Here is a 17,576-nt window from a genome sequence, read left to right on the forward strand (position 1 = left end):
AGCTGCGGCTGACTTTCCGGGGACCACGGGACCTGAACGTGAGTCCCGCCCCTGCTCCTGCAGCTGCGGCTGACTTTCCGGGGGGCACGGGTTCTGAACGTGAGTCCCGCCCCTGCTCCTGCAGCTGCGCTGACTTTCCGGGGGGCACGGGTCCTGAACATGAGTCCCGCCCCTGCTCCTGCAGCTGCGGCTGACTTTCCGGGGACCACGGGTCCTGAATGTGAGTCCCGCCCCTGCTCCTGCAGCTGCGGCTGACTTTCCGGGGGGCACGGGTTCTGAACGTGAGTCCCGCCCCTGCTCCTGCAGCTGCGGCTGACTTTCCGGGGACCACGGGTCCTGAACGTGAGTCCCGCCCCTGCTCCTGCAGCTGCGGTGGGGCGTGCAGCCGCCCAGCATTTCAACTCGAAGGCCGGGGCACTCAGGGTGCTCCCGGGAGCGCAGGCCTGGGAGACGCTGGGAGGGCAGAGCAGCAGGTGCGGCCGCTGGACCAAAGGCACCAACCCCTCTGCAAGGACAAAGCAGCTTCCTGGCTCCTGCCCTGAGGCCCCTGCTTCCTCCTTTACACCCCCACCGGGCCTCTGGACCCATCTGTCCCGAGTGTAGACTGGGTGCTGGCTTGAGCCTGGGGCTGTTCTGGGAGAACGTGGGCAAGTCCTGTCCTGAGGCACTGAGGCCCAGGGCGGGGAGGAGACAGTGACCACACATGGGGGTGCTGGGTGGTGCCTCACAGGAGCATGAGGCAGAGAAGCAAGCTTGGAGCAGGCAGGACCCAGGGCAGCAGGGCAGGGAGCGCCTGTGCCGAGGTTATGGACAGGGGACCGCACAGACACCGGGTGAGAACACGGCCGGCAGAAGCCAGGGCCAGCGCCGAGGCCCCAGGCAGGTGGCACATGGAACGGAGGCCTGGTCCAGGGGACACTGAGGTCCTGGGTGGCTGCGAGGCCAAGGGGCGGCTCCCGTGAAGGGAGGGTGCTTCCAGGATGTGTGGGAGATGGAAAGAGCCCGGGTCGGGGCTGCTGGCTGACAGCAGCATGCCTGAGGCGGGGGCTGGGGCGGAAGCTCCTGCAGGACCAAGTCCCACATGCGTCTGCCTCTGAGTCGCTCACGTGCAGCTAAGGGAAACCCACGGAAGCCCAACCCTCACTCTGAAATCTCAGCAACCTCAGTCCAGTGTGGGCCGAGACTTGTGGCTGGGGTGGGAGCAGCGGCAACATCGACCAAAGTCATCCAAGACGAGACGCGGATGCTACAGAAGGGCCATGTCCGTCTAAACCGTAAGATCTTCTGTGTGATTTCAGGACATTCTCGGGGCTTCACCCCGCAAACAGGATATAGGCGGGGGCACCACGGAGCAAGTCTTGGGCTGGGGCCACATTTGTCACTCTGAGTTCACGTGGTCTGGATCTCAGGATGGCACGAACAGAAACTCTACGTGGCAAATGAATCCACCCCAGATCACTGTATTTAAGTCGAAGCTCATCACTTCCATTTCCCAGAGCTTTTCCCACTGAGCTTTCTGAGGGGCCACCTGTGCTCCAGCCCACCCTGTCTGCCTGCCTTGCTGCCCCGACACACAGAGCACCCACAGCAGTGGCTCTGTGTGGGCGTGGGGAGGGGCTGCCCAGACCCGGGGGCCAGCCAAGGCGCCGAGAGCCACCTGCCTTCCAGGGTGGGGTTCAGAGGGGCTCAGGTCCCTGCCCTGCTGCCCCTGTCCTGTGCCCTCAGCCCCTCACCGCCCTGTGTCCCTAGACAGACAGGTCAACAGGCTGTACGCAGAACTCACAGGCTTGCTCCAAACTGGGGCAGGAGGACTGTCTCTGACCCCAGCAGTGGCATAGGCTCTGGGCGGGGGGTGCCAGGCTTGGTACAAACCAGCCCAGAGGCACGAGGTCACTGCAGGGTCCCCAGTCCCCACCCCACTAATCAGTAGACAGACTTTGGTCAGCACTCCACTCCCTTCAGAGCCAGCCCGGCCGGAGAGCAAGGGAAGGGCCAGCGGGAAAAGACAGAGGCTCCCCACCAGGGCCCCACCTGCCTCCCAGGGGCCGCCTGATGGCTGCCGTGTCCAGAGCAGGCAAGTGCTGGGGCTCCGTCTAAAGGCAGGAAGCAGCTGCCGAGGGGGTGCTCTAGAAGACCAGGACTCTGCGCCCACTCCAGGTTACCGCTTCACACAGTGGACACCTCAAACCTGCTTTTCAATGACACCTTTTGCTCTAGTAGGTTACTTTCAATTGGTCCACTAACACATAAGTGTGTCTATGTCGTGAAACTTAGGTATTCAGACCCAAATCTAAAACACCGAGTCTACGCTGTCCCACACAGCATGGAGCGCCAAGGCTGTGCCCACCCTGAGACAGGCGCCCACACTGGTGGCCCTGTGTGGCTTTCGCACAGACGTGAGGCACACAAATCACTGGGTCTTCAGGGCCACTTGCCCACCCAGGCCTGTGAAATCCATTTCCCAGCCAGGTCAAACTTGGGCCTCAAGTTTCTTTTCCCATCGAGGCTCTCGTGGCTGGTCCGAGGGACCCATGAGGGCACCGTCTGGCTCCTCCCTGTCTCCCCACATGCTCCCTGGCATGTGTGCACATGTGAGCAGACTGCACAGACAGCCATGTACCCCGCCTGGCTCAGTTGCATCTCATACCGGGCATGTTTTCGGGTCATTTGGAGTCTTCAGGGTTCATTTCTGGACAGCATCCAAACATGGATTCAGGCCCCATCCAGTCTCAACTTCATCCAACACCAGGCACGCTCATCCAATCTCAACTCATCCAACACCAGGCACGCTAATCCGCCAGGCATCCAATCTCAATTTCATCCAACACCAGACACACTCATCCGCCAGGCATCCAATCTCAAATCATTCAACACATATCTCAAATTTATCCAATACCACGCACACTCGTCCCCCCAGGCACGCATTCAGGACCCCAACTCCTGGCTCAGTTGCATCCTCACAGGGGACATCTGCCTGTCCCCACAGCAGCTTCAGACAAGTCGTGTGCCTGCAGCAAGCCCCCAACACCCTCCAGCAACACTGTCTGGTAGGTAACCAGGGCTTGCAGAAATATCCTGGCAGCACCAAGAACCTATCTTCCCTCTGAGGTCCACATGAAACAGCCCCGGCAGAGTTCCCACCGTGAGGCGTGTGCCGGCTCTCTGGGAGGGAGTGTGGGGCTGGCACTGTGTGGTGGGGCCGTGGGTTACATACCAATTCTGGCTTTCCTTTCAGGGTTTCCACACCAACATCCTTACTCTCTTAAGGGGAGCCACTGGCCGCTCCGCTTTTTCACCCCGTCTTTGCTTCGTGCTTGTTTTGGTGGCCCTGAGTGGCAGTGTGTCACTCCTGGCTGGTAACTGTGTGCACCCTGCCAAACTCAGCCAGGGTGGGGTTAAAGCAGTGCTCAGTTTAGAAAACAGAAGAGTTTTGCTGATGGAGGCAGAGGTGTTAATATAAAACATTTCTGCAAGCCCCTAGGGTGACAATGCCTTTTAATAAGCAGGTTTAAATTCTGTCATTTAACAGTCCATTTCTTAAGCCTCTTTTGGTCTCTAGAAAAGTGGGTACTTGGCCGGGCACAGTGGCTCACGCCTGTAATCCCAGTACTTTGGGAGGTTGAGGCAGGCAGATCACAAGGTCAGGAGATTGAGACCATCCTGGCCAATGTGGGGAAATCCCATGTCTACTAAAAATACAAGAATTAGCTGGGCATGGCGGCACGTGCCTGTAATCCCAGCTACTCAGGAGGCCGAGGCAAGAGAATCGCTTAAAGACGGAGGCAGACATTGCAGTGAGCCAAGATTGCGCCACTGCACTCCAGCCTGGCGACAAAGCAAGATTCCGTCTCAAAAAAAAAAAAAAGAAAGAAAAGTGGGTATTCGTGAACAATATCACAGCCCAGAGCTCTGCAGCGTCGCAGATGGAGAATGGCTTTCCGACCAGCTTTTCTGTGTCTGTAACTGACTGCAGGGAGCCACGGAGCAGCCCCCATGGAGCAGGACTGATGTGTCTCTGGGCTCCGAGCCCAGAGCCCCAAACATGCTATGTACACGTGGTCAGCCTCCCGTAACCGATCCCTCTGAGCCTCATGCCAGGTGTATGCAAACTGCAATGCCAAATGAGGTGCACTTTTCCGGATTTTAGCCTAAAAGTGTAACACAACCACCAAAAAAACTCCCAAACCCAACCCCCACCTTACAAACCAAAACCAAACTACTGTGAACCACCAGGCGAGGGGGTGCTGGCTGCAGGGCGGGTGGCGCGGCCTCGGCCCCGACCCACCCCACCCCAACCCAGGAGTCTGTGCACCTTCATCTTCCGCAGCCGGGACTTGTTGTCATGGCACCAGGCCAGGCAGGTGGCCGTCTCACGCCTCTCCAGGGACTCCTCCACCTCTTTGGCCGTCAGGAACATCTCAATATTCACTAGGTCCTTAGAGGAAGGAAGCAGCTCCTGGTCAGAATGTGCTGACTCAAGGCCCCCACACCACCCTCCCGCACCCCGGCCTCCATGAGGCAGGGCCCAGCACCAGCCACCACTCGAGATGCATCTCCAGTCCACACGGTGAGTCTGCACTCATGGACTCCCCAGGGCTGCTCTGAGATCTGAGGAACAGAATAGCCCCCAAGGACCAAAAGGTCAGACGCTCACGTGGACAGCAGCCATGGCCAAGCAAGGGAGCCAGGCTGGCCTCGCCTGTCCCATGGAGAGGAGTTGCAGAGACACACACGCAGGCGGGGCCAGGCCACGTACCAGGTGGGGCCAGGACATGTGCCAGGCGGCCTCATCTCCACTCCCCACAGCCCCCCAGCACATCTACAGCCCCTCCCTGGGCAGCCCCCTCATTTCAAAATCAACAGTAAGTGAATAATAACATGGTAAATAATACATAAACACACTATGGCTAGTATCACGGTAGTTAGAACTGATGATTTATATATATAAAAAAAGAAACCCAAAGTAACCCAGGCTTAGCATCGAGGCTCTGCGAGTGGCCGGGCACAGGGGGTGGGTGCTCAGTGCCCAGCAGTGGAACCCATGGTCACCGGCTGAGGCAGGACAGCAGCCAGCCCGGGACTCCACCAGGCACTGCGAGGCTGGGGGTGAGGGCGCACGTGGTCCTCAGCAGCGATGGCTCCCGACCTTCCCCAGTGGGACCAAGGGCAGCACCTCTGCCCGCACATGGCCCAAGACCCAGTGGCCTAGCGCGAGGCCACAGATCACCCCTTGGGTCCCACAGCCCCATGTCTGGACACCGGCCTCACAGACGCGCAGTTTTCTTTGATGATTTCCCTTTTCTGAAACCCCTCATGGCATTGTTTTCTTGCATCTTTTCTTTGATGATTTTTCTGAAACCCCTTCATAGTGTTTTCTTGCACGTTTGCTTTGATGATTTCTCTTTGCTGCAGCCCCTTCACGGCAGGCGGATGTTGGGTCTCCCACAAAGTCTTGCTTTGTTTTGCAACTTAAAAACAAAAATTTTTTTTTTTTGGTGACAGGGTCTCGCTCTCTTGTCCAGACTGGATGGAATGGCAGTGAGATCATGGCCCACTGTTGCCTCCAGTTCCTGGGCTCAAGCGACCATGCCACCTCAGCCTCCTGCGTAGCTGCGACTATAGGCACACACTATCACGCCCAGTTAATTTTTTATTTTTATAGAAATGGGGTCTTGCCACATTGCCCAGGCTGGTCTTGAACTCCTGGGCTCAAGTGATCCTCCCACCCTGGTCTCCCAAAGGCCTTGTTTTGTAGTTTTGCTCTAAATTTCAGGAGGTGGCTCCTGGTCTGTCTCCTGCCTCATGTCCCATCCGCACAGCCTCAGGGTCTGAATGCAGCTGGCTCTCTCTCACTGAGGGTTTCTCCAATGTCTGGGTCTCTGGTTGTGAGAGTCACAGGAAAGATGTGAGGCCAGCTGGCAGCAGGCTTGTACGTCAACTGAAACTGGAAACCGTCTAAGTGAACCGGTTTTCTGTCTCACACAAAATGCTCATGCTAACTTTTGTTTGTTTTGAAACAGGGTGTCGTCCTGTTGCCCAGGCTGGAGTGCAGTGGTGAGATCTTGGCTCACTGCAGCCTCCACCTCCTGGGCTCAAGTGATCCTCGCACTGCAGCCTCCAGAGTAGCTGGGACCCCAGGTGCCCGCCACCACTCCCAGCTGATTTGAAAAAAATTTTGTAGAGAAGGCTTCTCACTTTGTTGCCCTGGCTGGTCTCAAACTCCTGGGCTCAAGGCAGCCTGGTGCTCTCTTGGGCGGCCTTCCCTGGGCAGCAGCCTTCCTGTCCTGTTCCTGGGCGGCCTTCCCTGGGCGGCAGGCATCCCGTCCTCTTCCTGGGTGGCCTTCCCTGGGCGGCAGGCGTCCCGTCCTGTTCCTGGGCGGCCTTCCCTCGGCGGCAGTTTCCTGTCCTGTCTCATCTGGGACCTTCCTCCAATCCAGAGCATGTGGGTATTTTCCTAAGTTTGTTATGTCTCCAATTTTGGTGCACAGGAATTTTGGTGCACAGGAATTTTGGTGCACAGGTATGAAACCAGAGGTCCCGTGTGGGAATTCCATGGCGCCCCCTACAGGAAGTCCAGGTCTGACCAGTGCAGCAGGGGTTTACATTTCCACAGCCTGGCAGTTCTCCCTCGGCCACAGCAGCACCTTCCCCAGGGCCTCCTGGTGCTGTGGTCGCCTGTGGTCAAAAGCGATTCCTCAACGCCCTCGGGAGCATCTCAGCAGGAATAACTCCTCCCCCGCAACCCACTCCTCGTGGGCTCCACACATGCCCGCCTTCTTCCATACAGCAGCTCCAGGCCCTCTTTGGGACAGACACGCTCAGGGCGCCCCAACACCTCGAGTCTAGCCTGTCTCATCCTGCTGAGACCTACTCCAGCCGGCCTTAGAATCATCAGCCCTTCCATATCCACCCTGCTCTACGCACCCCTGTGGAACATGTGGCCCGTGCCCACCACAGGACCCCCTTCTTTCACCTCACGCCTCTCTCCCCCAACACAGCACATGTTCCCTGGGGCCAGGGGCACCCACAGCTTATGCTTCAGCAGGCACCGCCAGATGTGCTTGGCCACACCCCCGCAGGTTCCAAGGACAGTGTGCTGGACGTTTAGTAGAGGAGAGCCAGGTTATCTGTGAACACGCCGAGGGGCTGCCCCAGGCAGCCAGGACATGTGGGCAGCACAGAGAGAGGGCCTGTGCACTGGGGGAAGCCGGGCACACGGGGCCAGGGAGGCAGGTGGGTGGGACAGGCATGACGGACAGGGGCACCGGAGTGACATGTGCTGGCCCCACTGTCAGTCACGTGAGCCTTGGCAGGTGCAGGTGAGAATGCCCTTCCCTGACACCCAGGTGGAGGAAACACGGCACCAGATGGGGGCCACAGGAGCCTAGCAGGCAGCGTGGCAGAGGCAACACAGATGAGCTCGTCCAGCGACAAGAATGCTGGGTGCACACTGGAGCAGCTGAGAGTCATGATCTGGAGACCTCAGACACTTGACAAGACCGCAGGGCCGCCGGGGGCACCAGCCCTGGCCACCGCAAAGGACCAGTGCACTTTGCCATCTGGCAGATCCACTCACGGAACGGCTGTGACACGTCACATTCACATCTGTGAACCGAGACGCCACACCCCAGGGGTGCCAAGAGCAACAGTGTTGCGCGGGTGTGGGCAGGTGAGCACCTCTAGGACACGAGGACTCACTCGCTCACCCTGCCCACTGGGCAGCTGCTCGCCACTCCCCTCCTGAAGAACAGGATGGACACTGCACACACATGAGCAGGGAGGCCGTGCAGCAGCGGGGAGAAGGCACGGGTGGGAGGGTGCCGCTCCACCCAGGGCAGCATCTGAGAGAAGCTGAACCAGGCTCGGGACAAATGCCGAGGACAGGAGCCAGTGGCGGGGGGCCAGGTGGGTCTCTGGGTGAGTCCGGAATGTGGGGCCTGCGGGTGAGTCCAGAGTGTGGGGCTGGGTGGGTCTGCAGGTGAGTCTGGAGTGTGGGGCCGGGGTGGACGTGCAGGTGAGTCTGGAGTGTGGGGCCGGGGTGGACGTGCAGGTGAGTCTGGAGTGTGGGGCCGGGGTGGGTCTGCAGGTGAGTCTGGAGTGTGGGGCCGGGTGGACGTGCAGGTGAGTCTGGAGTGTGGGGCCGGGTGGACGTGCAGGTGAGTCTGGAGTGTGGGGGCCGGGGTGGGTCTGCAGGTGAGTCTGGAGTGTGGGGTCGGGTGGACGTGCAGGTGAGTCTAGAGTGTGGGGCCAGGTGGGGCTGCAGGTGAGTCTGGAGTGTGGGGCCGGGTGGACGTGCAGGTGAGTCTGGAGTGTGGGGCCGGGTGGACGTGCAGGTGAGTCTGGAGTGTGGGGCCGGGTGGACGTGCAGGTGAGTCTGGAGTGTGAGGCCGGGGTGCGTCTGCAGGTGAGTCTGGAGTGTGGGGCCTGCAGGTGAGTCTGGAGTGTGGGGCCGGGTGGACGTGCAGGTGAGTCTGGAGTGTGAGGCCGGGGTGGGTCTGCAGGTGAGTCTGGAGTGTGGGGCCGGGTGGACGTGCAGGTGAGTCTGGAGTGTGAGGCCGGGGTGGACGTGCAGGTGAGTCTGGAGTGTGAGGCCGGGGTGGACGTGCAGGTGATTCTGGAGTGTGAGGCCGGGGTGGGTCTGCAGGTGAGTCTGGAGTGTGGGGGCTGGGGTGGGTCTGCAGGTGAGTCTGGAGTGTGGGGCCTGCAGGTGAGTCTGGAGTGTGGGGCCGGGTGGACGTGCAGGTGAGTCTGGAGTGTGGGGCCGGGTGGACGTGCAGGTGAGTCTGGAGTGTGGGGCCGGGTGGACGTGCAGGTGAGTCTGGAGTGTGAGGCCGGGGTGCGTCTGCAGGTGAGTCTGGAGTGTGGGGCCTGCAGGTGAGTCTGGAGTGTGGGGCCGGGTGGACGTGCAGGTGAGTCTGGAGTGTGAGGCCGGGGTGGGTCTGCAGGTGAGTCTGGAGTGTGGGGCCGGGTGGACGTGCAGGTGAGTCTGGAGTGTGAGGCCGGGGTGGGACGTGCAGGTGAGTCTGGAGTGTGAGGCCGGGGTGGACGTGCAGGTGATTCTGGAGTGTGAGGCCGGGGTGGGTCTGCAGGTGAGTCTGGAGTGTGGGGGCTGGGGTGGGTCTGCAGGTGAGTCTGGAGTGTGGGGCCTGCAGGTGAGTCTGGAGTGTGGGGCCGGGTGGACGTGCAGGTGAGTCTGGAGTGTGGGGCCGGGTGGACGTGCAGGTGAGTCTGGAGTGCCCAAGGGCAGGGGAGCTGGGCAGGAGTGGGATGGGAGTGTGGGGGAGGCTGTGAGCCAGCAGGGCCTGCAGATGGCTGCATGGGGGCGTGAGTGTGGCCCCACGGGCACCTGAGGCCTTGGACTGCAAAATGTGAGGCCGCCTCCAAGGCCGGGAAGGGAGCCTTGTGCTGGGGTTGAATGTGGCCAGGGCTGACATCCATCACGCCCCAGGTGGGAGCCACACACATGTGGGTGGGATTTAAGCCATGGAAAGAGAAGACCCCTGGTTAGGCGGAAGCAGGGAGGATGTGGGCTAAGGAGCCATGGCAGGGAGTGGCATGGGAGGGAGGCCTGTGGGGCCAGGTGCATGGCCGGGCATGGGCTCGGGGCAAGCCATGGGGCACGCTCCTCTTGCACAAATGCTGCCTGAGAGGTTCTCAAGCGTTGTCATCTTAGTCAAATGGAACATGGATGCCACCTTAACCTGAGTCAGGTGAGGCCGTGCACCCACAGCGGGATCTGGACAGGGGCAAGTGCAATGGGCCCAAGTGCTGGTCTAGGAGGTTCCAACTGCCATGGGCCCCCACGGCGGTGGACAAAGCCCGATGGCGGAGGGGCTGCCCCAGTTAACCTGGCCCAAAGGTGCAGAAGAGTCTATCAAGGCAGCCGAGGGCAGAGGGCAGCACCGCCCGGTATCTGCTCAGCTGTACCCGTGGAGGGCAAGGGTCCCACATGTTTCTACAGCCAAACAGGGTGCCGCAGAAAATACAGAAAACGTACTCCGCCTGAGATAAAGGCAAAGCTCTCACAAGGCAGCAAGGGAGCACGTGCCAGTGTGAAACCCAGGGTGCAGGTATCGGGCGGGAAAATCCTAAGCAGGATGTGTGGAGACGCCACAGGGAAATGAGAAGAACCTGGAGAGCCGCTTAGACACTGACTTTCTGCCTTCAGAAGGCGAAGCCCCAGCTGCGTTTCCACAAAGGGTCAGGGCCTCTCAGCTAGGGAGGAGGCCCTCACCACAGCGCAGACACACACGGGGCTGGGGAGACACATGCACATGGAGGGGGGACACGCACATGGGGGGAGGGGGGAAGGGGACACGCACACGGGGGTTGGGACACGCACACGGCGGGAGGGGAACACATGCACATGGGGGAGGGGGACACGCACACTGGAGGGGGGGGACATGCACACGGGGGGAGGGGGACACACACACGAGGGGAGGAGAACACACGTACACGGGAGAAGGGGGACACACACACTGGAGGGAGGGGGACGCACACACTGGAGGGAGGGGAATACACACACACGGGGGTGGGGACATGCACATGGGGGGAAGGGGGACACACACGGGGAGGGGAACACACGCACATGGGCACCCACCTCGATGCCGCTCTGGCGTGCCAGCTTGACGGCCGTGTTGTAGTAGCCGCAGCGCAGCAGGTGCTCCACCATCATGCGGTCCATGCGCTTCCTCTTCCACACGCTGGCCGCCGCGGGCTGGTCGCTGCTGTGCTCTTTGAGGTGCTCGATCCGGCGCTTGCACAGCTTGGCGCTCTCGTCCTCGGCCTGGATGGACTCCACCGCCTGAGCCACACACAACAGAGACCGGGTCAGGACAGGGACGCCCTGCAGCCCTGCGCCAAGGGAGGCCAGGCTGCCCCAACCCACAACACTCACACGGAGAAAAGCGGGGATCGCGGGACAGGGAAAACCATGCTCTACCGAGTCCGCCAGGCAGCTGTGCCTGGCCCAAGAGCTGCAGACGGAGGCAGTGAAAAACCCACCATCCGGATCTGCAGCTTCTCTGTTAGTTCCGCCTTTATATTGATGTACCCTGAAGCCATGTCGCCAGATGCATGCAACTTTAAATTTGCTATGCCTTTCTGGTTAAACTGTTTATGGTTATAAGGTAACTTTAACAAATCTTTCGCAATACTTTTTTCTTAAAGTCAATTTTGTTAAAAATGAATCGAGCCAGACAGAAACGTTCCAGGCCTGCGCTGCCCAACACAGCTGCCACCGGCCCACGTGGCTGCCACACACTGAAGGGCAGTGGTGCAACTGAGGAACTGAATTCTTCATTACAGTTTAACAGCACGCACAGCGACTGACTACTGGACAGATCCAGGACTCAGGCTGGCTTCCTTCAGCACATTCTACGAATCTTGGCTTCCAACTGCTGTGCAGAAATCAGCTGTTCTGCTGTCTGTTGCCCCTTTGGAAGTGATCTTTTGCCCTTAGTTGATTTTCAAATATTTCTTTGTCTGTTTTCTTCGATTCCACCATGTCGGTTTATTTTCACTTACCCTGTGTAGGATTCTGACCTGGTGGTACTCATCAGTTCTGAAACCTTGGTCACTCTCCCGGCACCATCTCTGTCCCCACCCACTCGTGGGCTCTGGTGAAACACACCACAGGTTTCTGTTCTATTCTGTGCTTTACTCTCGCAGCCACTTTGATTTTTCGATCTCTGTGTTCCATTCTAGATCATTACTTCAGACCCACCCTCCAGTTCACTAATTCCGTCTTTAGCTTTGTCTAACTGTTAACTGTTCAACTGTTATAGGCAAACGTTGAGTTTTTCACTTTTGTTATTATATTTCCCATTTATTGAAGTTTTAATTCATTTTAAACTCTAAATCTCTGTCTTTTTTTTTTTTAGAGACAGAGTCTCTGTGCAGGCTGAAGTGTAGTGGTGCGATCTCAGCTCACTGCAACCTCCAGCTCCTGGGTTCAAGCGATTCTCCTGCCTCAGCCTCCCGAGTAGCTGGGACCACAGACGTACACCATGCCTAGCTAATTTTTCTGTATTTTAATAGAGACGGGGTTTCGCCATGCTGGCCAGGCTGGTCTTGAACTCCTGACCTCAGGAGATCCACCTGCCTCGGCCTCCCAAAGTGCTGGGATTACAGGTACCAGCCACTGTACCTGACCAATCACTTTTTTTTTTTTTTTTTTAAGACAGTGTCTCGCTCTGCTGCCCAGGCTGGAGTACAGTGACACAATCTCTGCTCGCTGCAGCCTCAACCTCCTGGGCTCAAGTGATTCTCCTGCCTCAGCCTCCCAAGTAGCTGAGACTACAGGTGTGTGCCACCACGCCTGGCTAATATTTTTTGTACAGATGGGGTTTCGCCATGTTGCCCGGGCTGGTGTCAAACTCCTGGGCTCAAGCAATCTACCTGCCTCGCCCTTCCAAAGTGAGCCACGGTGTCCAGCCTTAAATCACTTTTTATACTTTCTGTTCCCTGCAGAGATTTTCAAACTCTTTTGAGATAGGGTCTCACTGTCGCCCAGCTAGAGAGTGCAGTGGCACAATCATGGCTCACTGCAGCCTTGACCTCCTGGGCTCAAGCAATCCTTCAGCCTCAGCCTCCTGAGTAACTGCTGGGGCTACAGGAGGACACCAGTACCCTTGGCCGTTTTCTCATGTTTTGTGGAGATGGGGTCTTCCTATGTTGCCCAGGCTGGTCTCAAACTCCTGGGCTCAAGTGATTCTGCTGCCTCAGCTTTCCAGTGCTTTCCAGGTGTGAGCTACCACGCCCAGCCTATTTCTGTTCTTTAAGCACAGTGAGGTGTGGCACCTGGCAGCCCCCACCCCTGCAGTCCGTGCAGCCCTCTGTCTACTGTCTGCTGGGTCTCCAACCCACCGTGGTGTCGAGACAGGGTCTCACTGTCGCCCAGGCTGTCTCTGTGCTGCACGTTGGACTTGAAAACTAAGAACCTAAGAATCATCTTATGCCCATATTGAAGGTATTCTCCCCATGAAAGACTCTGAATTGACTCTACCCAAAGCTGGAAGGCACCACCAGACTCCAGCCGGGACCACCTCACTGGAGTAAAGGCTAAGGGTCTCCGATCACCCCAGTCCTCTGAACCTAGGCTGCAACACTGTGTCAATGCCAGTCCACTTCCGGTACACCCCACCCTGAGTGTAATACTGTGGGGTCCCAGCTTCTCTCCACTGGGCCCCACTTTCCTCGGCCTGAGTCATCGGTCCTTACCTCCATCTGGCCTGGCCAACACTATGGGGGCAACAACAGTCTCTTGCCGCTCACCTCTGACTCCCTGCCCTCCGGTTCTGGCCTTTCTATTTCATATTCTATTGGGTATTTTTAGTGCGATGTTTCAAGATATCTTATCCCACTTTCTGGGTGTCTTCAGTGGGCCAGATTAGTCCCAATGCCCCTGTCCACCAATCCAAGTGACACGGAACTCCACACTCTCCTTGGAGGTGAAATTCCATCTAAAAATAATCAATTAGGTTGGGTGCAGTGGCTCATGCCTGTAATCCCAGCTTTGGGAGGCCAAGGCAGGTGAATCACCTGAGACCAGGAGTTCAAGACCAGCCTGGCTAACATGGTGAAACCCCATGTCTACTAAAAATACAAAAATTAGCCAGGCATGGTGGCACGCACCTGTAATCCCAGCTACCTCAGTGAGGCTGAGGCAGGAGAATCGCATGAACCCACAACGTGGAGGCTGTAGTGAGCTGAGATCATACCACTGAACTCCAGCCTGAGTGACACAGTGAGACTCTATCTCAAAAAAAAAAAAAAAAAAAAATCAATCAACCTGCTGTACATCCTGGCCTCCCTGTGGCCTGGGCTCTGGACACTCCCAGAACGAGACAACACGGTCCCTACAGGAACAGGAAGCTGGCCTGCTCAGCCGACAGTGGCCCCAGAAGGCAAGCAGCAGGGAAGAGGGCCCCCAACCACACCTCCCGCGTTCCCACCACAGCAGCTTGCCTGTCTTAGGCCTCAGTTTCAAGACAAAATGGGTGTCCGTGCCCCCGGCCAAAGAGGGACTGCCGGGCGGGACCAACCTTCCTCTTGAGGACGCTGAGCTTCTCCACCACGCCGTCCAGCAGGCTGACCACGGAGTCCACGGCGGGGCAGCCGCTTAGTGTCTTCTCCAGCTCGGCCACCACCATGGTGACGTGGCTCGTCTCCCGGTCAATGTTTTTCTGAGCGGCGCGAAAGCGTTTGTTCAGTGTCTCGTAGGGCACCTAGAGAGGAAGGAGGATGGTGAGGAACCGCTCCCCTGGTGTGAGCCCCACCAGCCCCACACCCAGGACACACCACGTCTCCTCATGGCACTTATAGAGGCAGAAGTCTCAGGAGGTTCTTGGTCTCAAAGGATCTACTCTAAACCTCAACCAAGACCCACAAAAGCCCTGGTGAGCAGAGAGCCACTCCACATCCCTGGATGAGAAGCAACCCCAATTTTTGCCAAAAACATTGTAAGTGTATGTAGACAAATCAATCCCAAAGTTCATCTAGAATAATGAACAGTCAAAGAAATTTCCAAACAGGAGAGCAGTGACCGGGGCGTGAGGCCATCAGACGGTAAAACACAGGATTGGCCGGTGATCAGCTAGGCTGGTGCAGCTGCAGGCGCCACCACACGAGGCTGGGCCGGGCAGGGACAAGGGTGCACGGGGCGTGGGTTCCACACGGGTTGGGGTTGGGCACAGCAAGCCTCAAACACGCAGGTGAAGCCACAGCGCACAACTCACACCCTCCTGCACGAGAGCATTTGCCTTCCCCACTCATAAAAAATCATCCATTCCCTATGGAAAATAATCTTAACGTCACCATTAGTCTTCTGTCCCTCTGGAGAGAAGCGCTGCCGAGTTCTTCTCTGCCCGTTCCCTGTGCTCTATGGTTTGAAAGCAGCATGAATGACAGAATCACGCCCCAGCGCTCCCCAGCCGCCGTGGCCGGGCTCTGGCAGGAAACACTGCCCGTGGTCGTGGTCCTAGCTGCGCTGGCAGCCAGCGGCTCACCGCACAGCGCGTCAGCAACATGGCCATGCTGCTGCCTGGGAGCAGTGGGCCCAACTCTGCCATCGCAGCTGTGCTGGAACAAGCGCTCCACCTCTGCCTCATCTCCAGCCGTGCCCAACCATGGGGGACAGACTCTCAGGCACTGCCTGCTCCCCCGGCCCTGGGCGGGCCTTGACCTCGTGTCAGCCACTGTGCTTAGCCGTGAGGTCACGTGAGGAAGGCAGGGCTGCAGTGAGGGAGACCTGGACGCAGCTCAGCACGTGGGCTTCCCAGGACTGGGACAGTCAGGGCAACAGAGACTGGACTGGCCTCAGCCAAGGAAGGAGTCACACAGCAAGGCTCTTCCCCAGACTTTCCCCCTGAAAGCAGGGGCAGGAGGTGGGTGGCAAGGCCAGCTCTGAGCCATTTCCTCCGGCTGCCACTCCCCCACTCAGCCTGGCCCCCGCTGCCCTCCACTCAGACATCCCGCAGGGCCGACGTGGATCCACCACAGGTGACAGTGTGCACACACTCTCATTCACACCGGACAGCCACACAGGAGGGCATGTAAATGGCAGCCAGCATCACCGTCTGCTACCAAGCAGGACTCACACTTACTGGTGAGCAAATGAGTCTTAGGATGTTGAGAAGGAAGGCAGGGAAGCTGTCAAGCTACCACACGTTTAACCAACTCACAAAGCAGTGACAACACGAGATGGACTCGAAGCCAGGCACCATGTGTGGCATTCGGAACCAAGCTTGCTGGTGCCACGCGGCCTGGGGGTCCCATCACCCACACTGCCCACCTTCAAGATTTCTCCCAAGGATTTAGCACCGCTTAGGAAAGATGGGAGAAATTATTTTTCTCTGCTCCACATCCAGGGATGGGAAGTCACAGCAGACAGCACTTCAGCTCTCCATAAATACCTGACCAGTGCAAGCAAGCTCAACGAGACCCACTGGGGAAGGCCCCAAAGGCCCCCGAGGCCCTGACACCACAGCCGGACAGCGGCCCGCGCCGCGCGACTCTCCCACTGGAAACCCCATCTGAGCGTGTCCTGCCACGAGGTGGAATTTCTAAAGGACGCAAAGCACACTCAGTCTTTGCTCTGCTATGCGGGGTCTCACACGAGCAGGACAGAAAGTCTTAGCCATTAGACGGACAGACAAAGAGGCACAACCACCCTCGCTCACACGGAGGAACCCACACAGCATCCACACACCAGCACATTCCAGACCGCCACCAGGAAAGCAAGGCCTCTCTGGACGTTCCTCAGCTGCATTCAAGTTCTACGCGGGAACGGGGCCTTTCCGGACAGTCCAATTCCTGGAGGGCCATCCGCCTCACCGCGGTGCTTACGCTGCTCAGGCACAGGGCAGAGCTCCGGGCAGCTGATGTGCTGCAGGCAGGAACTCCCAGCGCAAGGCAAAGAGGCCCTGCCCAAAACTCGCCACGGTTACGCAGGACGCGAGCATGAAGGAGGCGCAGGAGGGGCTCACCGGGGCCACGGTGTCTTCCCAACTGGGAAGACCCCCACCTCCCTGCAAGTGGCTCTCAGGGTCCACGTCCGGCCGCTTACTGCTCAGGCCTCCCACGCCTCTGCGCACGCTCCTCCCACCTCCCTGCCTCCGCTCCTCCTCCTGCTCCTCCTCCAGCGCTGGCCTGGGGCTACCCAATCTGCGTTCAGGGGATGAGCGCCGCAGACCCTCTCCCTCCTGCGGGGCAGCTGCTGACCACGCCCCCCAGAGACTCCAAGCCAGCCCCGGAAAGCAGCGCCTCCTTTTCCGGGGGACCCAGCACGTGACTCCCGGCCCTAAAAGCTCCCCTACACTGGCCTGAGCCGGCTGGTTAGCAACACCCCCTTCACAGGCTCCTTAAAGGGCATTTGGTGACCGAGTGAGTGGAATTTCAGAAATGCTGAAGACTCGAACTCGAGCCAAATTATCACTCAAGAATGAGGACAAACTGAAGTTACTTTCAGATATGCAAGGGCTGAAAGCTGAACACACACAAACCTTTCTGGGAGAAAAACTTCTCAGAAATATTGCTTAGTGACCAAACACAACAAATCCATGGAGAAAGACACAAGAAACAGCACTGCGGAGAGGGGCCAGCAGATTGTAAGACACAAGAAACAGCACTGCGGAGAGGAGCCAGCAGAAAATACAGCTCGCCCAAATGAGGACAGGCAACCTAACAGACTGTATCACAAGAAGAACTGTGAAAAGGGGCAAAGCACTAAAAATAGATTCCTAATAGCACAGGCAACAGAGACAAATGGGACTACATCAAACTTAAAAATTTCAGAGCAGGAAAAACCAATAGAGTAAAAAATGGGAAAAAATAGCTGCAATCCAGGATCTGCATATGAAGCTACTATCCCGAATGCACTTTTAAAAACTCCTACAACTCCACAACCAAAGGAAATCTTCAATTTTAAAACGGGTGAAGGACTTAAGACACTTCTACAGAGAAGATAAACCAATGGCCATCTTGCCATACATGACAAGATGCTCCACACGACCAACCACCCAGCAGACCCAAGTGCAAACGTGAGACATCCCCTCGTGCCTGCTAGGACGGTGATC

The 17,576-nt window shown here is 57.9% G+C and overlaps 1 protein-coding gene across 2 annotated transcripts in view; it reads right to left on the reverse strand.

The window, feature by feature from the left end:
- Positions 1–17,576, reverse strand: part of MAEA (macrophage erythroblast attacher, E3 ubiquitin ligase) — a 182,014-nt gene that overhangs the window by 11,619 nt on the left and 152,819 nt on the right. Inside the window, exons 1-4 of one of the 2 annotated variants that reach the window (XM_050790741.1) lie at positions 16,488–16,504; positions 14,046–14,228; positions 10,601–10,804; positions 4,313–4,435 (exon numbers count right to left, since the gene is read on the reverse strand). In XM_050790741.1, coding sequence (XP_050646698.1) covers positions 4,313–4,435; positions 10,601–10,804; positions 14,046–14,153 — 435 coding nt within the window. In that variant the 5' untranslated portion in view covers positions 14,154–14,228; positions 16,488–16,504. Of the gene's footprint in view, positions 1–4,312; positions 4,436–10,600; positions 10,805–14,045; positions 14,229–16,487; positions 16,505–17,576 lie in introns of those variants that run through there. The other variant, XM_050790740.1, reaches the window with a different exon arrangement.

Source organism: Macaca thibetana, chromosome 5 (assembly GCF_024542745.1).
Source record: "Macaca thibetana thibetana isolate TM-01 chromosome 5, ASM2454274v1, whole genome shotgun sequence".
Classification (NCBI taxonomy): Eukaryota; Metazoa; Chordata; class Mammalia; order Primates; family Cercopithecidae; genus Macaca; species Macaca thibetana.